The 21781-nt window shown below is 47.2% G+C and overlaps 3 protein-coding genes across 9 annotated transcripts in view; 2 read left to right on the top strand and 1 right to left on the bottom strand.

Moving 5' to 3' along the window:
- Positions 1-1978, top strand: part of cenpp (centromere protein P) — a 44762-nt gene extending 42784 nt beyond the window's left edge. For 5 of the 6 annotated variants that reach the window (XM_056605188.1, XM_056605190.1, XM_056605185.1 and 2 more), the window contains exons 7-9: positions 132-211; positions 566-657; positions 1595-1978. In XM_056605188.1, coding sequence (XP_056461163.1) covers positions 132-211; positions 566-657; positions 1595-1713 — 291 coding nt within the window. In that variant the 3' untranslated portion in view covers positions 1714-1978. Of the gene's footprint in view, positions 1-131; positions 212-565; positions 658-1357; positions 1565-1594 lie in introns of those variants that run through there. The other variant, XM_056605191.1, reaches the window with a different exon arrangement.
- Positions 1881-14703, bottom strand: ippk (inositol 1,3,4,5,6-pentakisphosphate 2-kinase). 2 transcript variants are annotated; one of them, XM_056605182.1, is made up of 14 exons: positions 14469-14703; positions 13676-13735; positions 13050-13145; positions 12627-12693; positions 12401-12513; positions 8765-8854; positions 6618-6676; positions 5624-5696; positions 5405-5530; positions 5020-5137; positions 4794-4929; positions 4141-4243; positions 3963-4054; positions 1881-2905 (listed from the first exon to the last, which is right to left on the bottom strand). In XM_056605182.1, the coding sequence occupies exons 1-14, from the start codon at positions 14694-14696 to the stop codon at positions 2734-2736; spliced, it is 1533 nt and encodes a 510-aa protein (XP_056461157.1). In that variant the 5' UTR covers positions 14697-14703; the 3' UTR covers positions 1881-2733. The 2 variants fall into 2 exon arrangements, with proteins under 2 accessions (XP_056461157.1, XP_056461156.1); XM_056605181.1 differs by having other exon boundaries at positions 1884-2908.
- Positions 14704-16423: 1720 nt separating this feature from the next.
- atrip (ATR interacting protein) overlaps positions 16424-21781 on the top strand; it is a 9637-nt gene continuing 4279 nt past the window's right edge. The window contains exons 1-10 of the mRNA XM_056606014.1: positions 16424-16652; positions 17422-17654; positions 17819-17874; positions 18211-18381; positions 18598-18695; positions 19752-19930; positions 20058-20145; positions 20681-20803; positions 21292-21478; positions 21766-21781. The exon at positions 21766-21781 is cut by the window's right edge and continues 17 nt beyond it. Of these exons, the coding sequence (XP_056461989.1) occupies positions 17459-17654; positions 17819-17874; positions 18211-18381; positions 18598-18695; positions 19752-19930; positions 20058-20145; positions 20681-20803; positions 21292-21478; positions 21766-21781 (1114 nt within the window). The 5' untranslated portion in view covers positions 16424-16652; positions 17422-17458. The remainder of the gene's footprint in view (positions 16653-17421; positions 17655-17818; positions 17875-18210; positions 18382-18597; positions 18696-19751; positions 19931-20057; positions 20146-20680; positions 20804-21291; positions 21479-21765) is intronic.

The following is a 21781-nucleotide window of genomic DNA, read 5'->3' as shown; positions in this document are numbered from 1 at the left end:
CCTGTCTCTCTCTACGTGTTACTTTACCTGTCTCTCTATAATTGTCTCTCTCTACACGTTTCTCTACCTGTCTCTCTCTTCATCTGTTTCGCTCAACATTTAATTCTGTATACCCGTCTCTCTCTTTCCAGGAGAAGTACCCGTCTGTGGTGTCTCTTCCAGAAGGTTTGGTGTCGGAGGTCATGACCCTGAGCCCTCCAGAGCTTCCTAGGTAAACACCTGTCTGTCTCACCAATGCCTGTCGCTCTGCTCTCACTGGACTCCTGTCTGTCTCTGTCCCCCCGGCCCCAGTGTCATTCAGAGGACTTTATGGATCAGGAGGAAATGATTTGTTAAGAGTTTAATCTAAACAATCTTTTTGCATATAAATCAAATTGTATATGTCACTGAAGCTAAGGTAAAGTAAAGTAGGTAAGTGACTCTAAAACAAAGGCACTATTGCAGGCGTATTGCCCAGGTCACCTTGACGTGATAAAGATTCAAATGGCTAGTTTGATAGCCCGGTTTATCAATCTGAGCTCTGGCTGTCTATTGGTTGTTCATATGTACCTGTCTGTCACTCTAGCTGTGTTCTGGCTGTTCATTGGTCAGTGACGGTGTCTAAAGAAGGTGAAGTTATACCTCAGATCCACCTCCTGCCCAGAGCTCCCAAGAAAGGTGAGATCAATTGATGCTATAAGATCTATTAAGGAAGGTTTTCATTTAAATGTATCTCTGATAAGTTTCAAACGCATGACGAGGTTACATAATGGTGGCTGAGCCCACTGATGAAAGGCCTTGCATGTGTAGTATGATCCTGTCAGATCCTTCGGAACAATGACCGCTTACTGCCAAAGAGGTCGCCAGAGAGAATCAAACAGAAGTCTTCGAGCTCGCCTCGAACACATCACAGCATGATATCATTCTCTCGTGATTCAGTATGATAATGACCTATTAACACCCCATCATATTATAATCTATAAAAAAATCATATGAATATATTAGCTTGTTATAAGGATAGGTATTAGGATAGGAATTATAATATAATTTTAATAAATCATATTGCATCACCATTCGTTTTTTAACAACAGTGTGTGGGGCATTTCATTTAGCTCATAAAAAGGCTCACACAAAAACTGGACTAGCTTATGAAGCAGTATCAAGGTTGCCGTAGGTCGTAACCATGGGGATGACATGTCCCCTCCTTCCAAGAACTGTCAGCCAAATGTTTTTTTTTTTTAAATGCGTTGACCCAGGGAGTTAACTAACACTTTAACAATATGATATAATTATATTCTAATACATATTTATCTTCTAATGGTATAATACATATACTATGATAGATTATAATGATCCATAAATTAATTTTCATATTCAGACGGGCTGTCTTCCCGCCTGCAATGTGAGAAGATAAATTCCCCAACGCTGGCAGAGTTTGTATTTGGTAATCAGGCGCTTCCAGCTTCCCGCCTCCGGCGAGGTGATTGACACGAGGCATGAATTACCCCCGGTTCACCCCTTCACCCAGAGCTGAGCTCGCCTGCTGTCAGAACTCAGACCTTCATCTAAAGTCTGAGTGAGACTCACATCTTCCTCACCAACACCTTCTCTCCAGAGTTCCTCATGGATTCAGCCGGGACACTGGAGGGCGCTCCTGAGTCCTTCCACAGCCTCCTCTCCGTCCTGGGGATCGAAGCTGCCCTGGAGAACATCATCCTGGCTCTCAGCCGCTAGACCCCAGCACCTCTCCACACCCCCCCCCCCCTCCTCCTGGCTTTTAGCAACGCTCCGTCTGATATGAAATACTGCTATTCCATAAGTAATACTGTGCGATATTAATATTGGTATGACTAACAGTTAGAAATAATACTCAGTCTGTACTGTACTTTTCTTAGAATCAGAAGGCCGGTTTTTCTTTCAGAAACCCTTTATTGAATACAAACATCTTCAGGCTTTACACGTCATTATTGAAAGCACTAGAAAAATAAATAATTTAAATACAAACAGACTCCCAGTCTCCTTTGTACTGTCAGCTAGTCTGGTCACAGTGAAACTAAACATCACCAGGACACGCCCCCATGGCTCTGACTGGATGAGTCGTGGTGACGTCACGTGGCACATACGGTTAGCTGCTGCTGATGTCATCAACACGCCACAGCAGAAGTTAATATTTTTAATGTTAAAGACCCCCACCTAATAAGCCTCCTATGGCACTGGGACCCACCCACACATGGTCACTCGTGTTGTCATCCTTCAGCAGCGTCGTCATGGAGACGGCAGACCCACACCCACCAACACATGGTCACTCGTGTTCTCATCCTTCAGCAGCGTCGTCATGGAGACGGCAGACCCCGACACGTCAATCACCTGTTCTCATCCTTCAGCAGGCTCGTCATGGAGACGGCAGACCCACCACACACACACACACACACACACACGTGTCACTCCTGTTTTCCTCCTTCAGCAGCGTTGTCATGGAGACGGCAGAACCACACCCACGTCACTCGTGTTTTTTTATCCTGCCGCATCGTTGTCATGGAGACGGCGGAAAGGGAGCCGTCCGATAAGGCCGAAGGGAGTCGCCATGACAACCATCTCAGGAAACTAGTCCGCTTTATTCCCGATAAAATAGTACCTGCCGCGGGGTCGCGACCTCGCTGCTCCGTTGCCTAGCAACATCCAATATCAAAACAGCCAGCAAGCGACCGGTCGCACCCGCGGCCGTCGCTATGGCGTCCAGGCGCCTCCCAGCCTTCATACGGGGTGAATGAGCAGGGTGCATTCTGGGTAGAGCGGCGGGCTGGGCCCCGGGTCGTCCCTCAGGTAGGCCGAGACCACGCGGTGGTCCAGACGCTGCTGGCGCCGCACCCCGTCCTGGGGCTTGGGGTCCAGGTCCAGGATGGAGGCGGAGAACGAGAAGGCCGCGCTGCTGGGAGGACCGCACGTTACATTAGAGCGCTCAGCCGACGCTTACACCCAAAGAGGCCGACAATGAGTCCATCGGTCAGAAGAAGGACAAACAACAGTATATCTCTGACCCAATCCCATTTCTATCCCTTACCCCTTCCCCCTCCCCCTTGTTGCAAAGGGGGAGGGGTAAGGGGTATAAATAGGATTGGGCCTGACAATGAGTCCATCGGTCAGAAGAAGGACAAACAACTGTAAATCTCTGATGGTACAGTAAGGATGTTCATAGAGCCAAGGGCCAAGCACTAACAATCACTAGGTTAACCCATTCCCCGTATACCACAGAGACAGCTAGGATAAGGTGCTACACAACGCCTGTTTTCCAGTAGCAGGACGACGTATAACATCCATACATCCCTATTATTACTCACAAAACCTCAGCTTTCGTTTCTAGATCGCAGCCTCAAATGACCGGGGAAAGCTGAAAGAAATTGAATTTACCTCCGGGGTGAGAACTTTAACCGTTGCTAGGCAGGGTTCCCCTCAGAATGTTTTCAAAATGGCAGCCTAGCAGGGCTACATACGACGAGCCGGTCTCCACAGAGCACTGAGACGCAGCAGGGGAGCTCTTCATCCCAGTGCCTTTGTGGAGGGAGTTACCCAGAGGACCGGGGGAGGTTCCTCACAAGTACACTCTGAACCGCGAATGAACCCGGTGAGAGATACCGATGCCAATTCGCTCGCAGTTCGACGCCAATTCTCCGATACGTGAATTTTAGATCGGCTGTTTCTGCATAACATGGCGTGTAGAACACGCAAGTGGAGGGCCGACTGAATTACGGCAGAGCAGATACGAGCAGCAGGGCGAAAACTGGACAAATACGCACGTTTTAATGCTGCGTTCCAGGGAAGTTAAGAGCTGGAACTGGGAATACATCGATCCGGTACGAGTTATCACGTAGTGAGTTGCGGGTTTGACTGCCGTTCTGTGAACACGGGTTAGGGGTTGCCTGGAGCGCACCATAACCAAAAACCCCGTGGCGCACACACACAGAGCAGCTCAGGGCCTTCCTCACCGTTCGCTCCCGTCCTCCTCGTCGCGACGGGGGACCAGGGTCACCATGATGGAGCAGTCCTTGGCCGTCATGGCAACGCGGTACTGCTGCACCTAAACACAGAGACCAACCGACATCAGACGTCACACGTTCAAAGTACTCGATACACACAACCCTCCTCATGATGAGTTATGGTTACCTTGGCGACAGCGTATTCTATGGACCCGTCGTCCTCAGCCGGGCACTTCTGTAGCTTCTCCAGGAAGGCCTTGTCGTACGGCCCGTCAATCTGCAGGCGGCTCCTGCACCGACACGCAAGGGTCACCATGGTTACGGTTGTGGAGTGTTGTACGTAGGGTCGCTATGGTTACTGTAGTGGAGCGTTGTGCGTGGGGTCGCTATGGTTACTGTACTGGAGCGTTGTGCGTGGGGTCGCTATGTTTACTGTAGTGGAGCGTTGTGTGTAGGGTCGCTATGGTTACTGCAGTGGAGTGTTGTGCGTAGGGTCGCTATGGTTACTGTAGTGGAGCGTTGTGCGTAGGGTCACTATGGTTACTGTAGTGGAACGTTGTGTGTAGGGTCGCTATGGTTACTGTAGTGGAGCGTTGTGCGTGGGGTCGCTATGGTTACTGTAGTGGAGCGTTGTGAGTGGGGTCGCTATGGTTACTGTAGTGGAGCGTTGTGCGTGGGGTCGCTATGGTTACTGTAGTGGAGCGTTGTGCGTGGGGTTGCTACGGTTACTGTAGTGGAGCGTTGTGCGTGGGGTCGCTACGGTTACTGTAGTGGAGCGTTGTGCGTGGGGTCGCTATGGTTACTGTAGTGGAGCGTTGTGCGTGGGGTCGCTATGGTTACCTCTCCTTGGGGAAGTGGTGCAGGTACTGCTCCACCCTGCGGTAGAGGGGGAGCAGCCCCTCGATGTCCAGAGAGTCCAGCAGCTGGACCTGAAGGATCCTACCAAGCACACTGTCCCTGGGCAGGGGCTGGGGGTCTACACACACACACACACGCACACACACACACTTAGCTGGGGGGCTCTTACTCTGAAAAGCAGCAGGATGTAGTTGGAAACGTGTTCTACCTGTGCGGAGGAACTCCGTAGAGCAGAGGCTGGCCTCACACACCATCCTCCCCTCCAGCCTGCGCTCCACACCTTCATCACCCTCTTCATCACTACTCAGCAGACTGTCCACCAACACCTGAAACAAACGCACACACTCAGCCTACACCCCAAACATCTCCTCTACAGCATCTGGAGGGTCCTGAACATAAAGTAGTAACCGTCATCTGAGGGTCCTACACCAACACCTCTACAGGAGACCATAACCTGGAGACCAGAGCCCTACAGCGGTAGGGATCTGGTCTACAGCGGTAGGGCTCTGGTCTACAGCGGTAGGGCTCTGGTCTACAGCGGTAGGGCTCTGGTCTACAGCGGTAGGGCTCTGCTCTACAGCGGTAGGGCTGACCTGGATGAAGTCATGCAGCACCGTCTTGTTGCGTCCGTTTCCACAGCTGAAGTACGGCCGGAGCTTCTGCAGCAGGGAGCTGACCGACAGCATCTCATCCCGGTCGCCATGGATACACTTCCCTCCCTGGTACACAGATACACACACTTTATAAAAACACACATCCCAAACACGCCAAGTCCGGTGGGCGTGTCCAGTGAGTGTGTGTGCGTGTCTCACCTTGAAGATCTTAAAGTTGTTCTGAGGCTCTTCGATCAGGTGTTTGATGGCAAAATACATCCTCTGTCTGTTCCTGTAACACACACACACACACAGATATAATACTGCAGTACATGTAGCAGTAATATGTGCAGTGCATGTAGTAGTAGTAGTAGTAGTATGTGCAGTACACAGGGTTTCCCGCAGTAGTTAGGGAGTGGGGTCTGAATAACAACTGAAACAAGAGGATCAAAGAATTTGTGCAATTGTAACTTTTATTTAGACGACGTAGTTAAGGCGCCAGACGTGTGTTGCTTGCCGCCTAAGCTGTAAAGTGCTGTGGGAAACCACATGTAGGAGTGGTATGTGCAGCACATGTAGGAGTAGTATGTGCAGCACATGTAGTAGTAGTAGTACTAGTAGTTAGGGGTGTAACAAAGTCACGGTTCGGTACGTACCTCGGTTTTTAAGTCACGGTACGGTACGGTTCATAGTTACGGGGGACATTTAAAAAAAACTGCTTGTTGGTCAACAACAGAGAATGGCCGTAGATTAGCAGCAATGAAAACACCAATAAACTAAGTTATGGCATTTGCATTTCTGAATTCCTAGAGAGGGGTTGTTGAAATAGTGTCGTGAGCTGGGTTTGCACAGCTTGTTTTTTTCCCCACATCAACAGTGATAGTAACACCTGGATGGTGCCTTTTCAAATGCGTGTGCTAGGGATGTGTATTTCTGGCAAAAAATACTTTTCAATATTCGCTGAGAAGTATTCGAATAATATTCGAAAATCAGTCAATCAAGAACCCCCCACGCACGCACGCACCTCGGATACACGCACACACAATGACACAGGGAGAGGCTTTTATGATTTGTATGAAATCAATCTGTTTATATTTTGTATGTGCAGTACATGTAGTAGTAGTATGTGCAGTACATGTAGTAGTAGTAGTATGTGCAGTACATTTAGTAGTAGAACTAGTAGTAGTAGTATGTGCAGTCCATGTGGTCTTACCCTGAGAAAAGGTCCAGGGGGCAATACAGACTTTTCCTCTTCCACTTTCCGCTTGCCACCTGGAGTCAAACACACCATGTGACCAGTTAACAGACCATGTGACCAGTTAACAGACCATGTGACCAGTTAACAGACCATGTGACCAGTTAGTCACACCATATGCCCAGGGTGGGAAAGCCTCTTTGGTATGCCACTAGCCCTAGCCCTCTAACCCTAGCCCTGACATCCGTTTATTAATGGATGTAATACAATAAAAAAAAAATTGCCTGAACATTATTTAGGAAAACCAAACAATTATCCGAAGTGTTAGATTATGCATCGGAGCCAGCCGTGATATTCCCAGACCCATTCCGTCCTACACATTAGTCAATGTGCTGACATGCATACACATGAGACTTTATTTCCTCTTTCGGTTATTTTAAGTCGAGATGTGGTCTGAATCTAGGGCCCACCCCCCTTACAACACCACGGGTGACACTGAACTTTCAATGATAAGAAGTGCCCTACCCAAACATACGGGATGACACGTTCTGGAATGCAAACCTTCCAGTTTCTTAGTAAGTAGTAAAGTACTGATAGTAGTGGTATAGTACCTTGTAGAGTTGGTGCATACAGCAGTTTAGTAGTGGTATAGTACCTTGTAGCGTTGGTGCATACAGTAGTATAGTACCTTGTAGCATACAGTAGTATAGTACCTTGTAGCATTGGTGCAGATAGTAGTATAGTACCTTGTAGCGTTGGTGCATACAGTAGTATGGTAGTGGTATAGTACCTTGTAGCGTTGGTGCATACAGTAGTATGGTAGTGGTATAGTACCTTGTAGCGTTGGTGCATACAGTAGTATGGTAGTGGTATAGTACCTTGAGGCGTTAGTGCATACAGTAGTATGGTAGTGGTATAGTACCTTGTAGCGTTGGTGCATACAGTAGTATGGTAGTGGTATAGTACCTTGAGGCGTTAGTGCATACAGTAGTATGGTAGTGGTATAGTACCTTGTAGCGTTGGTGCACACAGTAGTACGGTAGTGGTATAGTACCTTGTAGCGTTGGTGCATACAGTAGTATGGTAGTGGTATAGTACCTTGTAGCGTTGGTGCATACAGTAGTATGGTAGTGGTATAGTACCTTGTAGCGTTGGTGCATACAGTAGTATGGTAGTGGTATAGTACCTTGTAGCGTTGGTGCATACAGTAGTATGGTAGTGGTATAGTACCTTGTAGCGTTGGTGCATACAGTAGTATGGTAGTGGTATAGTACCTTGTAGCGTTGGTGCATACAGTAGTATAGTACCTTGTAGCGTTGGTGCATACAGTAGTATGGTAGTGGTATAGTACCTTGTAGCGTTGGTGCATACAGTAGTATGGTAGTGGTATAGTACCTTGTAGCGTTGGTGCATACAGTAGTATGGTAGTGGTATAGTACCTTGTAGCGTTGGTGCATACAGTAGTACGGTAGTGGTATAGTACCTTGTAGCGTTGGTGCATACAGTAGTACGGTAGTGGTATAGTACCTTGTAGCGTTGGTGCATACAGTAGTACGGTAGTGGTATAGTACCTTGTAGCGTTGGTGCATACAGTAGTATGGTAGTGGTATAGTACCTTGTAGCGTTGGTGCATACAGTAGTATGGTAGTGGTATAGTACCTTGTAGCGTTGGTGCATACAGTAGTATGGTACCTTGTAGCGTTGGTGCATACAGTAGTATGGTAGTGGTATAGTACCTTGTAGCGTTGGTGCATACAGTAGTATGGTAGTGGTATAGTACCTTGTAGCGTTGGTGCATACAGTAGTATGGTAGTGGTATAGTACCTTATAGCGTTGGTGCATACAGTAGTATGGTAGTGGTATAGTACCTTGTAGCGTTGGTGCATACAGTAGTATGGTAGTGGTATAGTACCTTGTAGCGTTGGTGCATACAGTAGTATGGTACCTTGTAGCGTTGGTGCATACAGTAGTATGGTAGTGGTATAGTACCTTGTAGCGTTGGTGCATACAGTAGTATGGTAGTGGTATAGTACCTTGTAGCGTTGGTGCATACAGTAGTATGGTAGTGGTATAGTACCTTGTAGCGTTGGTGCATACAGTAGTATGGTAGTGGTATAGTACCTTGTAGCGTTGGTGCATACAGTAGTATGGTAGTGGTATAGTACCTTGTAGCGTTGGTGCATACAGTGGCGACAGACTTTGGTCTTGATGTCCTTACTGACGTGTTCTGGCGACGGGAGAAAACCACACTTGGGCTGAAAACAGAGAGAGATAGACGTTAGAATGACACGGGTATGACAGATAAGATACAGGGGTTTACATTAACACTGGCCCGGGTTCACCTTTGGTAAACACACACCTGTAGCTACATTGATTGAATCTCGACAAAAAAAATCGTCGAGAAGCGGTACGGCAGCATAGCGGCTGTGTTCCGTACCGCAATACACACTAGAAGCGGTCCGGACACGTTCCGGCTGAGATATGGCTCAGCAACGTCACAATGTAGTCCTCAGCAAGACGCCAGCTCGCTAACGGTGACACTAGACTTGCTGTGCCGTGCCGCGACGGTAGCCAGTGGAATAGCCTACATTGACTAGAATGGTTTCTATTGTCTGCGGCGAACGATTTACTGCCGTGACGGCGCTTCTGAGACGGATCTGGCGGAAATTTGCCTTAAGGAGCTGATAGAAGCTGTGAGGCTTAGAGTCACATAGACTGTTACAGTACAGGTTCAACTTCTCATACATTGGTGGATAATATCGCAGACTTAAAATGTTGAAAAAAAAAATATATATATAAAAAAGAATATATAGATTAAAAAATAAAAAAGGGAGTACTTTGGTCTTCCTCGGATCCCTAGTCGGAGTGGATGATCCCGGGAAGAGTTAAAGGCAAGAAAGAGGGAATATGAGGGAGAGAGGGCCAGGAAGGCTCACTGGAGCCCGTGGGGCTGCGAGACACACCACAACCAAGGGTTTGTTATGCTCCGCTTCATTGAGGCCAGCGATGCAGGCTGGTGAGTGGGAAGTACAAAAAATAAGGTTACCCTAACAACCCAATGATGCAACCAAAGATCTCTGGGAGTTTTTTTTTTTCAAAGTAAAAGCCTGAATATTGAAACGCAACTTGAAGGCCTGACAAAGCTTTTGGACAGTTTTCAGGCTTCAAATAAGGCAGAACAACTCCTAAGGCAAGTCTAAAATTAGAGATAATACACAAAAAAAACAAGAACTCAACTCACAATTATAATAATGAATAATCATCACTGAATAATTGCGTTTAGATTATGATATTACCATTAGTACCAGCAGCAAAGTTATAACACTTATATGAACTCAGGCTGATTGATATCTATAGCTGAGCGGTGTATAACTGGAGGGGTTCACCCCCGTGGGCCAGGCCCAAGACCACCGCAGACCGCTGCCAGGGTTGGACCCCCACATCGACAGGGCGTCAGAGAAGTCTGGGGGCCAGCGGAACTGGGGGAACCCCCCCCCCCCCCCCTTGCCCACGCCTCATACGGGAAAGAATATCCTTGAAATACTAATAGAGCAACACAAGAGAGTTCTTGCGCTACAGACCGGTTAATTTCTCCATTAGATGATGAACGGACTGCATTTATACAGCGCATTTCTGAACCAGTGGCCACTCAAAGCGATCAAAACAATATTGCCCCCCCCAGTCAACCGGGTGAGGCGACAGCCAGCTCGTCGGGAGCAGTCGGGGTGAGGTGCCTTGCTCAGGGACACCTCGACACTCAGCTAGGGCACACATGAACTAGCAACCTTCCGGTTACCAGCCAGCCCGCTCTGCCTCCTGAGCCACATGCCACCCGTTAGGGTGTGTCTAACGGCGTCAACAAGGCAACTGTAGCACCATTAATTAGAATAAAAACCATAATTCACATAATCAACAGTAAAAGTCTAACAGTTCTCCAGGTCGTAACAGGATCAACCGGTTAATTATTGTGCAGAAGAGTAAAAGTCCCATTAATTAAGAGGTTGCATCAATCCATCAACTCTGTTACTTTGCCATCGTTATCTCAGCCATTTATAATGACTATCCACCACACCCAAGAGTGCTAATTAAGTGCCCTGACCTCTGATCCATATATGGCCATGACCAAATATGGGTGTCATCACGTTTAGCAAACACAAATTGCATAGTAATAGGCCTTCCATAAGCTGGCAGCAGCTTTATTCACACAGAGGTTTGGGGCTACCAAGGGCGGCGCCCAGTGCAAACTTACTTACCATGTTCCGCTACATGTAACAAGGAAAAGGCAAATAGACTTGGGTTGGCTCCTGGGCCGCGGGTTGAGAACTAATGCCCTCATGTCAACCCGGGATGCAGGATGACAAGCAGCAAGACGTTTCCTTGAAGCACAACACGGCAGTTCAAACCGGTTGGTTTCATGGCCTTTCTGCATGAAAACCAGATATTTAGACCAATAGCAGGTAGGGAGGGATGCTGTTTCGACCAATAGCTGACGAGTACCATGGTTGCCATAGCAAGGGTTTAGTGAAGTTGTGACACTTCTTACTGGCTCAGAAACTCCTCCATTCAACAGAGTCACATTCAGAATATCAACTAGTTCCTGGTCCGCCAACCCTTCCTCCTGTCCAACCTCCTCCTGCCCGTATGTCTGGCTCTCAGGACAGCCCCATGTCTAGAGCTGCCCTGACCTGCTGTAGTTCTGCTCCAGGCCTGCTCTAGAGCTGCTCCAGGCCTGCTCTAGAGCTGCTCCAGGTCTGCTCTAGAGCTGCTCCAGGCCTGCTCTAGAGCTGCTCCAGGTCAGCTCTAGAGCTGCTCCAGGCCTGCTCTAGAGCTGCTCTAGGCCTGCTCTAGAGCTGCTCCAGTCCAGCTCTAGAGCTGCTCCAGGCCTGCTCTAGAGCTGCTCCAGGCCTGCTCTAGAGCTGCTCCAGGCCTGCTCTAGAGCTGCTCCAGTCCAGCTCTAGAGCTGCTCCAGGCCTGCTCTAGAGCTGCTCCAGCCCTGATGCTGCTCCATCTGGAGCTGATCTAACCCGCTTCACTGCTGTGATGGAAAATCTACATGTTACGTTCAGGGTCGTCTAAAATGTAATTCCTAGTGTTTCATGTGATGTAATCTGGTTTCACATTCTGTTTCCGTGTTGTCTGTAGTTTGGTTTGGGCCTGTTTTACTTGACCCCCTGGGGAGCGTAGAGAAGCAAAGGGTGATAAGGAACAGCCTCAACCACCTTCTTAACCTCTGAAGAAACTTCAATCGATAGATTAACATCTGGTTAACAAATGCTTTTGGTTTATTGGGGGCCAACTGCCCTCAAGGATCCGGTCTAAGTGTACAAAAGCTCCTAACTTTAGCTACTCAGCGGACTTCTCAGAGCGTACCTTTAGAGTATGAAGTAAGACGCAACGAGAACACTCCCATCTGAGGCCTCCGATTATTGTAATGTTTGCCTGTTTTATTGTTTGGTGATGCATTTTGTGATGTATCTTTGTTCGTACTTTTATTACAAATATATATGACCACCAATTGTCTACAGTATTGTGTGCTTTTTGCATCTAAATATCTCATCCGTCTTAGACGCAAACTCTGATAGAGAAATTGCCACGACACTGCTGCTCCAGCCCTGATCTAGAGCTGCTCAAGATACTCATACAGCTGACCTAGATCTGCTCCAGTGCTGCTCAAGGCCTTTTCTAGAGCTGCTCAAGAGCTGAGCGAATGGAGAGAGTAGGGTGTTGTGAAGCACTTCAGTAATACATTGTATATGCGCTCGATTCCTGTAGCGCTGTACCGAGGCGTGTGTGAGTATTACCTTTATCTCCACGCAGAGAGGGGGGTTGTGCGTCGGTATGGAGGGGGTGGTCAGGTTGGGCAGACAGAGGGCAGCACCGCTGTAGATATCCATCACCTTATCACACCTCCAGGCTACACACACGCACACACACACACACACACACACACACACACTCAGTATATAGATCCAGCAGACACAGAACATGTCCACCATCCCCATCAGAACACAGCCTTGTCCCGCCCACCTGGTCTGTGGTGTTGAACCTTGATAGACAGCTGTCTGACAAACTCCAGTGGCAGTTTGACAACTTCCTGTTGACAAAAAAGGGACTTTAGTCGCTTGTTTCCAAGGGCAACACCGCCTCTGCGGGATAGTCATGGTTTCTATTGTAACATAGCAACAATGGCTCGCTGGTCTGCTGCCTCTCTACACCCCACAGCATCACTTCAGACAGACGGGTAGAGAGACAGACAGGTAGAGAATGAGAATGACAGTTAGCGAGACAGGCAGGCAGAGAGACCCACAGGCAGACAGACAGGTAGAGCGATAAGTAGAGAATCAGAAAGACAGGGAGAGAGACAGACAGGTAGACAGATGGAGGGACAGATAGGTAGACAGATTGAGGGACAGACAGTTAGACAGATGGAGGGACAGATAGGGGTCTTACTCCACTGTGGACGAACTTGTCTCCCAGCAGAGGACTCATCACGTTGTTACTGAAGTCGACGATGTTCTCCATCTGCCTGAACGTTTCCTCTGTAGTCTACACACAAGACACACAACATAGCAGACACGTTTAGGAAAGGGGTCCAGTAGTAGCAGCGCTGCACGATAAATCATATTCAAATCACAATCTCGATACACAACTCCACGAGATCTCATTTCTTGATGACAGCTATTCTGCCGCATTTGATGAGGGACATCAGCTGCATCAAAACAAGCGCTCCTACATTCACCCTGACCGATGTTGTGTAAGTAAGAGATTAAAAGAGACTGAGGTTGATTGTGTGAATGTTCAGCGTCAGATTCATGAAGCGGTTGCATTGAAGCTAAAAAGAGGAGGGTTCCCTTTCTGTTGTCCTTTGTTTATGTGCCAGTCCTATATCAGTTACAGTCATAGTCTCTGTTGAGTGTCCATGTATATCGTGTAAATGAGTTCAATAAACATTTATATTGAAAATAAGTCACGAGAGAATCTCGACCTCAATTCCGAGCAAGAAAATGATACTAATTTTAGAATGGTGCAAACCCTAAACAGTAGTAGTATTGCATTAGTTGTAGTCGTTTTCTCACCTGTGGGGCATTCTCAGCATCTTCTGACGAGTACTTGAGGAGGCGTAGAACCCTGGACATCTGAACACAGCCCAGAACAACAGAAAAGTCATAAGTAAATGACAACTTATTGACGTTGAATGAAATATAAAACATGCGTCATTTCCCATCTCGTACCATTCAACTCAAATAACTTTATCTTTCCGTTAGGACATTGGTATGAAGATAGTCACGGTGCGTTAGGGCATGTGGGACACACAACATACGAGTACAGGACAATAAACAAGGCCATGTACAAAGCCCTATGAGGTGCCCTAGGCGGGTCTGAAACATTAAGAGGTTAAAAACCTTTCCCTGAATAAAGTGACTATGACCACCTAGTACCGCACCCATCCTGCCAGATTATTTGCATAGGACAACTGGTTATCAACCGGTCCGTCAACACCCCCTCACCCTCACGCTCACAAACAGCGTGTCTTGCCCAACAAGACGGGACGTGTCCCCGCTTCACCCAAAGTGAAGTTCGCGACCCGCCTCCTGGTCAGCGTCCTTCACGAGACAGCATCCCCAAAAACTTATATAAGTTAGTGAAGTTTCTAAATAAGTTGTTCAGAGGAGTTCACTCGGCTGGTCCGAGGAGCCATGACTCCGTGTCAGCCGACAGAGCCGGGAGCTGGAGTCGTGGGACTGAATTTCTGGGTTCCGACCCCGGCTTCGTCGGCTGAACGTCGGGCTCCTTGTGTAGCCTAGCTTAGCCTAGCCTCACCGGTAAACACCCCATCAACAAGCTGCTAGTTAGCCTAGCCTTTCTCACCTGTACGTGTGAAACTACGAGGCTTTTGTTCCCCTCGCCGTGATAGTTCCACTCATTCTCGTCCATTTTGTCCACTAAGTCCATAACAGAACCATAAACCGCACTGAAGCCCCCCGGGCGACCAGCTGAGAAGTACCCTGGCAGAGTTTGACGACGTGCGGCAGCAGGAGCTGCTGAGCTGCCGCTAACTGCGAGACTACCAGGATGTTCCGCCCACTCGGCTCCCATTGGCCACAAGCTCTGGTCACAAGGATTGTGTCCCTGTCGTTATAGGTCACATCGAAAATTACGTCTCTTCGTTTCCAAGTTTCAGTGATTCATGAAACGCCTGATAAAAAAAAGTACATTTAAAGGACCAGTGTGTAGAATAATATTTTCCATTTAGTTTTGGATACAAACTTTCTAAGAAAGAGTCATAATGTTCCTCTGCTTGGAATTATCAAACACGGAATCAACCTCAAAAGCTAACGAATTCAAAATATGGATGTATTATCCTGCTTTTCCGCAAAACTGCCATTCTCTTAAGTTTAGTGGAAGGACGTAACAGGGAAGAGAGAATAGATCGTTTTCAGTGGTTATACGCGTCTCCTCTGAGAGGGGGTTAGACTTCTAGGACACTTTTAGTAGAATACACAACAAGTCTCATGTTAATGAGATTATTAACTAATTAAGACATACTTATAAATATAATATTCTATTTCTGCAATTCTGTTCTGTAGATTCCACTGCATTTCACGTACTCCTTTAGACCCTACAAATTAGATTAGATAGAGTATTATTAAATCGATTATGGTCAGAATATTAACTTACATTATATACTGTTAATTAAGTCCAGTTCTACTTCTGTAGGCATAATTTTTGCATTTACATAAAGTCAATTAAACAATTAAGGAATACACTAGTCCTACCAATAAGGGGAGCTAGAAAGTTTGTTCTAGACCAAAGGTTCCCAACCTTTGACCTCAGGTGTACCACTTCATTTTTCATCAAGACCTTTCGCGGACCACCTCGCAAATGTTAAAATAAAGATAAATACATGCAGTGGCTGAGCAAAGAGTACCAGCGTCTTTAATGTACAATTATGACATCAGCAAGGCCAGTGAGACAGTGGGAACAAAAAGCCATAAACGCTGGACACACTTTCAGTGTTTTTATTTAGCAAAATCAAATGAACGCAAACTATATGATGGAACACACAAAGCAACATCAGTTCTGAAATAATAATCCATATTACCATATTTAGGCTGAACAATATTATAGCAACTTATTTAGTTCCAGTTTACATTTATTTTCTATGATTGTAAATTGCTGTATTTCAGGAATAAAGGTTGTAGTGAACACCTACTTTTCCCGCAGGTTATAAAAGACTGACTGCTATGAGCGTGTGGATGTTTTTGCATGTATTTAAATGATCTGTATGAGGGATTGTTTTTAAAGAGCTCTTTGAGATGAGACTGAATGCCAGAACTGCTCTCTGTGTTAACTGACACTGATAGGGACTAGGCTGGCAGGTTACTCTGTGTTAGAAATAGTATCATTACATTACATTTCTTTAGCTGACTCTTTTGTCCTAAGTGATTGACAATAAGTTTCATCACCAAAGAAGATTGGTTTGGTGCTGACAATAGCTCTATATTTAACACGACATTATGCTTGTAAATAAGTAGGTTCTAGACTCTAAATGTCATACAACAATAGTTATATATTTAATTCAATAATATGCTCTTTATTTTATATCATAATCGTATCTGTATTAAATAAAGAGCATATCATTGTATTAAATATATATCTATTGTTGTATTTAAGTGAAGTAAGTAATATAATGCTCTAAATTAATCCAGCAATAGTTATATTTTTAATACAATAATAACCTCTTTATTTAATATAGATACGATTCTCTATATTGTCGGCAGGGGGCAGTAAAGAGGCAGACAGCCCTCAGGCGAGCAGCTTCTCCTAGAGAAGAAGAACGGAGCACAGGGATTGGCCAGAGGAGGATGTGAACTTGCATGCTGAGCGGGCTGTGTGTTTACTTCACAATACATGAGTTTACAACATAAATGTATCCTACTTTTATCAATACATTAATTTGGTGTTGAATATCCACTATAAAGTGATCTGGGGTGTGTCGGGTTGTATGTGGAGAGCTGCGGACCTGTTTGAGGACACACATCTCTGTGGTTGGTGAGTTAAATGAGGAAGCGGGGAGGGTTGGGTGTCTCAGCTCTTGTTGGTTTCATGATGATGATTATAATGATGAGCTGAAGAGGGGGAAAGTTAGCCTGCTGCCACAAAACAACAGGGTGTCCGACACTATTCACCACGTCCTTCCTCCTCACACTACTAGATCTAACAGAGTTCACTACTCTAGAGGACAGGACCACAGTTGGAGCAGTCAAGGACATTTTTTACATTTATAAATTAGATTTATAAAGTCCATATTCAGAGTTGACAAAATTGCTGTCCAGAATGTGACTTAAAACAGCATCAAATATATACAACCCAACATAACACAGAACAGACATTTCCAAGAGGTGCATATGTCACAGAAAGAAAAAAGCTTAAAGAGTTGAGTTGACAGAATGTGAGTTCAAACAGCATCCATGATAACATACTGACAATAACACAGAGAACCGAAGGTAAAAGGTGTTCATGATGAGCAGAACGATTTTTACAGAGTCAAAGGCCATGGAGAAAAGACAAGTTTTTAAAGTGTCATAAGAAGGGGCAGACAGGGATATCAGGCTATTCCACAGTTTCTTGGGTACCAGCAGAAATAGCAGGATCCTTAGGAGCATTATGCTTTAGCGGGGCTCGCCGGACAGTAAGAAGATGCTGCTACGTTTTCAAATGGTGGAAAATAACATGTTGAAGTTAGCCATAAAATGAAGATGACACTCGGTTTGGTGCACTGCACACCTTCACATCTTCAATCTTCCTTCCCGTGTAACAGCTTCCTGTGTGACAGCTAACTGTGTGACATCGTCATCATGCAAGCCCCGCCCTCCAAAAGGCTGCGAGGGGAGCAGGGCGCGGTGGAAGGCTTTGGAGACGACGAGGACTTCACCCAGGATGACCTGGACGAGATAGACGTCATCTCCTCTCAGGCCGTCAGACCACTCCCATTGGCCGGACCCATAGCCAATCACAGCCGAGGAAACCCTGCTGGGAGGCCTGGGGCAGAAGGTGAGTCGGCCTGACTGGAATTCTAATAAAATAATTTGTGCAACAACACTACAGTGTGTGTGTGTGTGTGTGTGTGTGTGTGTGTGTGTGTGTGTGTGTGTGTGTGTGTGTGTGTGTGTGTGTGTGTGTGTGTGTGTGTGTGTGTGTGTGTGTGTGTGTTACAGACCCAGGAGACTACAAGAGCTTGCTGGAGACTCAACGGTCAGAACTCAGAGAGAAGGTGTTGTACCATAATCTTACCCTCAAATATCCATTGGATAACCACCATAACATAACAAGACCATAACATAACCATAACATAACAAGACCATAACCTTAACTACACCGAATCATAACCACACACTGACGTAACCAAAACATAACCACACCATAACATAGTCACATCATAACATAGCCTTTACATAACCATAACATAACCACACACCATATCACATTTCATAACCACACCATAACATTACCCCACTCTAACATACCAATAACCAATCCATAACATAACAAAGACATAACCGTGTGTGTGTGTGTGTGTGTGTGTGTGTATGTGTCCCTGTGTGTGCAGCTGAAGGAGGTGGAGGAGCAGGTGTTGATGAAGGAGGGGGAGATCAGGCTGCTGAGGGACTCCCTCAGAGGAGTCCAGCAGGAGAAGGATGTTCAGAGGGAGCAGCGCCTCCTGCTGGAGAGGCAGAAGCACAAGGAGCAGCAGGAGAAGGAGAAGGAGCTGTTGAAGAAGGTGAGGAATGGAACAAAGCCTACCTGGCTGCACCGCCATACACACAATCTACGTCACACAGATCCTCAACGTTACCACAACGCTTGTGATGTCTATGATCCTGAATGTGTTCTGTGAAGATGTGGTTCAGACCCTGAATGTGTTGTGATGATTTGGTTCAGATGTGAGCGATGTTCTTGGTTCAGACCCTGAATGTGAGTGATGTTCTTGGTTCAGATCCAGTCCCTCCAGGCTGAGCTCCACTTCAAGGAGGCTGAGATCAACGAGACGAGGAGTAAACTGGTGAAGAACTCCTCCCCTCTGGCCAGGAACAGGTGAGACATCAAACACCTCCTCCTTCCTGATGCTCTAACTCAGGGATGGGCAACTTTCATGATAAAGAGGGCCACATTTTTCATCATAACCATAAGAGGGCAACATGACTGCACACTTCAACTAAACGTGAGCTGAGAGAAGCTACACAATTTTGAATTTGGTAGATATGATTTCCTGTATTCTGGTGCATTTTGGGGATGGCCACTACCTAAAAAATCATCCAGAATCATAACCTATGTACGGTATGTTAATTGAACCAACATACATTCATTTCATGTTTTCCATGAATGGTCAGTATTTTTATCAGTGCAAAGGGCTCACATACATCATCATTCAATGAAGTCATAAAACTGAAAAACAGTGGCCCAACATTAAGTGCAACAACTCAATGAACTCAAACCCAACAAGCAGTTGTAGTGGTTGTAGTGGCGAATTAAGTGGATATCTTTAATGACTGATATCGCTTCCAAGCAAACTAGACGCATGGGTTTGCCTTCGAATTCTATGAATTCTTCTCATCTTTCTTGTCCGAGTTTTCTGTAACTCGATCAATTATTATTATTCTTTTTTTTTTATTTATTATTCTTTTATTTTTTTTATTATGTGCGGGCCTGACTGAGTGAGGATGCGGGCCGCACTGAGTGAGGATGCGGGCCGCATGCGGCCCGCGGGCCGCCAGTTGCCCATCCCTGCTCTAACTAGTCACTGCTACTCTAACTAATCCTGCTACTACATCTAACTAGTCCCTGATACTCTAGTCTAACTAGTCCTGCTACTCCAACTAGTCCTGCTACTCTAACTAGTCCTGCTACTCTAACTAGTCCGTCTTTCGGAGGTGACGTAAAACCACTCACTGAGGTCATAAAAGATCCCAGGGAACTTATCGCACCAGTTCCTCTAACTAGTCCCGGATTCTCAGAACAGTCTCTCCTGACTCAAACTAGTACCTTCTGCTCTAACTAGTCAGAGCTGGTTGATTGGGATGGGTTGGGGGGGGGGGGGGGGTTATCGGACGGTATTAGATGATTCTAATTGTCTCTTATGTCTCTTTGAAGTCCCAGAGCGCACGCCTCTCCGGCCCTGGTGCATCATGGGAACAGTAGTCCATCTCCAGCAGGAAATAGTTTCATCACCAAGGAGACATTTGCTGCCCAGCTCCCCGCTAAGACCCCCCCCACCGGACCAGATGGTACAACCCTGACCGGGGATCCAACAGCCCCTGCCAGACAAGATGGTATGACCCTAACCTGTCTGTCTGTCTGTCTGTCTGTCTGTCTGTCTGAGTCTCACCTAGACAAAGGGTAAAATTAAAATCGTGTGTGTGTGTGTGTGTGTGTGTGCGTGTGCATGTGTGTGTGCAGGTGTAGGACTCCTCAGCCTCCTGCTGCAGCCCTACCTGTCTCCGAGCTCCCTGTCGCTCTGCCACCTCCTGATGGGCCCCCCTCACAGGTACACACACACACATTACACACACACACACATTACACACACACACACACACACACACTCACATTACAGACACACACAAGCACGCACAGACACATTACAGACACACACACACACATTCTCTGCACACACATCACAGACACACACACAGACAGACACACACTGCAGACAGACAAACAGACACACACTAAAGACAGACAGACAGACAGACAGACAGACAAACAGACAGATCGACCCACACACACTACAGACAGAGAGTCAGACAGACACACACTACAGTCAGACAGACACACACTGCAGACAGACAGACACAAACCACAGACAGGGTGGCAGCCCCCAGCATCGTACCCTGACTCCCCCGTTCTTGAGTGCGTGTGTTTGGTGGTTTCAGCCCTACTGTCTATACATAGAACAGGCCCGTGTTTATGTATTTAATGAACCGGCCGTTGCGCGCAGGCCGTCCCTGATGACATAATGAGACGTGTTTTGTTCTCTGGAGTGAAACACTTCGTCCTTTGTCTGCCGTCTCCTCCTCTAGACCAGACCAGCGGGTCCTGGAGGAGAACGCCGACCGCTTCAGTCTCCTCCAGAGCCTGGCCATGACTGGACTCAACATGATGACCCACAAACCGGCCCCCCCCAGGGCCAGGTCCCACAAACGGTACTTTCTCCCCTCTCCCCTCCTCTGTCTCTCTCCTTTCTCCCCTCTCTCCTCCTCTCTCTCCTTTCTCTCCTCCTCTCTCTCTCCTCCCTCCCCTCCTTCCAAGTTTCTCCCTCTCTCCTCCTCTCTCTCTCCTTTCTCCCCTCTCTCGTTTCTCCCCTCTTTCCTCCTCCCCTCTCTCCTTTCTCCCCTCTCTCCCCTCTCTCCCCTCTCTCCCCTTTCTCCCCTCTCTCCCCTCTCTCCTCCTCTCTCCTCCTCTCTCCTCCTCTCTCCCCTTTCTCCCCTCTCTCCTCCTCTCTCTTTCCTCCCTCCCCTCCTCCCTCCTTTCTCCCCTCTCTCCTCTTCTATCTCTCCACCCTCCTCCTCCTCTCTCTTATGGTGTGTGTGTGTGTGTGTGTGTGTGTGTGTGTGTGTGTGTGTGTGTGTGTGTGTGTGTGTGTGTGTGTGTGTGTGTGTGTGTGTGTGTGTGTGTGTGTGTGTGTGTGCAGGTGGTGCCCAGGAGCCTTGCACCTCCTCCCGCTGCTCCACCACCACCTGAAGGAGCTGTGTGACTCCCTGGGCCGCCGAGGAGGAGCGGGAGCGGCAGGCGGCGGGGAGGAGGCGGGATGGAGCGGGGAGGAGAGAGGCCTGGCCGCCCTCAGGCTCCTCGACCTCCTGCTGGCGCACAGTGATGAGGTCATGGCCCATCTGGACTCCCATTGGTCGAGGAGGCCTCCTCGGCCTCCCCTGTGGATGAACACATGAATACTAATATCGTCGTTCATGTCACATGCCTAACATTCATGTTTCGGTGATATTAATTTCCATGCCTGTGTTCCGATTAAACACGGGTTACCATGGTAACAGTGCTAAGGTGCTAAGGCGCTAACGACCTCTTTGATGTCGTTATCAGTTGCTATAAGCGTGGCTAATGTGCTGATCCTTTTTTTTCCTCACCTCTGACCTTTGACCTTTTGGAGCAGGTGGTGGAGAGGTTAC

The sequence above is a fragment of the Gadus chalcogrammus genome, chromosome 13 (genome assembly GCF_026213295.1).
Source record: "Gadus chalcogrammus isolate NIFS_2021 chromosome 13, NIFS_Gcha_1.0, whole genome shotgun sequence".
Lineage (NCBI taxonomy): Eukaryota > Metazoa > Chordata > Actinopteri > Gadiformes > Gadidae > Gadus > Gadus chalcogrammus.
This window is presented reverse-complemented; position numbering and strand designations above follow the sequence as displayed.

Bases quoted from the DNA above. Each gene is read 5' to 3' on its own strand.
- ippk (XM_056605181.1), bottom strand. From the start codon at position 14,696: ATGGGAGCCGAGTGGGCGGAACATCCTGGTAGTCTCGCAGTTAGCGGC. The intron at 13,146-13,675 runs GTGAGAAAACGA...TCTTGTGTGTAG, and splicing joins ATGCTGAGAATGCCCCACAG to ACTACAGAGGAAACGTTCAG. The intron at 12,514-12,626 runs GTGGGCGGGACA...GCGTGTGTGTAG, and splicing joins GGTTCAACACCACAGACCAG to CCTGGAGGTGTGATAAGGTG.